General features: G+C 38.9%; 1 protein-coding gene across 1 annotated transcript; it reads left to right on the forward strand.

Moving 5' to 3' along the window:
- The first annotated feature begins 210 nt into the window (after nt 1-210).
- Nucleotides 211-490, forward strand: Cox7cl1 (cytochrome c oxidase subunit 7C like 1). Its single transcript, XM_039078181.2, has one exon. The coding sequence runs from the start codon at nt 211-213 to the stop codon at nt 400-402; it is 192 nt and encodes a 63-aa protein (XP_038934109.1). The 3' UTR covers nt 403-490.
- The last annotated feature ends 412 nt before the right edge of the window (nt 491-902 follow it).

Genomic DNA, 902 nt, shown 5'->3' on the forward strand with positions numbered 1-902 from the left:
ATATGTATATATATGTATATATATATATCATGTATCATATATATATCTCATGTAATATATATGTATATGAATGTGTAAGAAAGAGACGTGAAAATAGAAGAGGGACTTCTCATTCAAGATAGCAAGGTTGTGAAGAAAGTAAAGTGAGGTGGTACAGACATTTCTTCTGCCTTCTGTCTCAGCGACTCTCGGAGAACTTCCAGCAGTGGCATGTTGGGCCAAAGTATCTGGAGGTCCACCACCTCCGTGGTCCATCGCAGCCACTATGAGGAGGGTCCTGGAAAGAATTTGCCATTTTCAGTGGAAAACAAGTGGTGGTTACTGGCTATGATGATCGTGTACTTTAGATCTGGATTTGCTGCTCCTTTCTTTATAGTAAGGCACCAACTACTTAAAAAGTAAGGATATTTAATTCATCCCATTAGCAGAATGAAGAAAGTTTAAGAGATATGATCTGCCAATTGGATTAAACTCTTGAACTCTTATACTGGAAAAAGTTGTATAAAATTAATGATATAAATTTAAAAAAAGAGGGAGTGTCTGGAGAAGGATAGGGACTAATTGAGAGTGTAATGAGGGAGTAAATATGAACAAAGTATATAGTATGCATATGTGAAGATGTCACTATAGAACCCATTGTTTGTACACTCATTTGCAAACAAAATCCATCCAGTGTCCTCTCTGCCCTTGGTTTTTATATAACCATGTTCTTCATTTCTTCTTTCTCTGTGGTGACCCCTTTCTGGGTGTCCTCCTCCCTACAGTGTTAAGATGATGATTTTTTTCACCCCACCTTCTATCTGGGCATCACTCACCCTTCCAGAGATTCCCTGGAAGTGTTTGTGCTCAGGATCCTGTGTGTGTATTTACAGAGCTTCTATGCACCAGACAGAAGCGGAGCC

Source organism: Rattus norvegicus, chromosome 6 (genome assembly GCF_036323735.1).
Source record: "Rattus norvegicus strain BN/NHsdMcwi chromosome 6, GRCr8, whole genome shotgun sequence".
In the NCBI taxonomy this organism is placed as follows: Eukaryota; Metazoa; Chordata; class Mammalia; order Rodentia; family Muridae; genus Rattus; species Rattus norvegicus.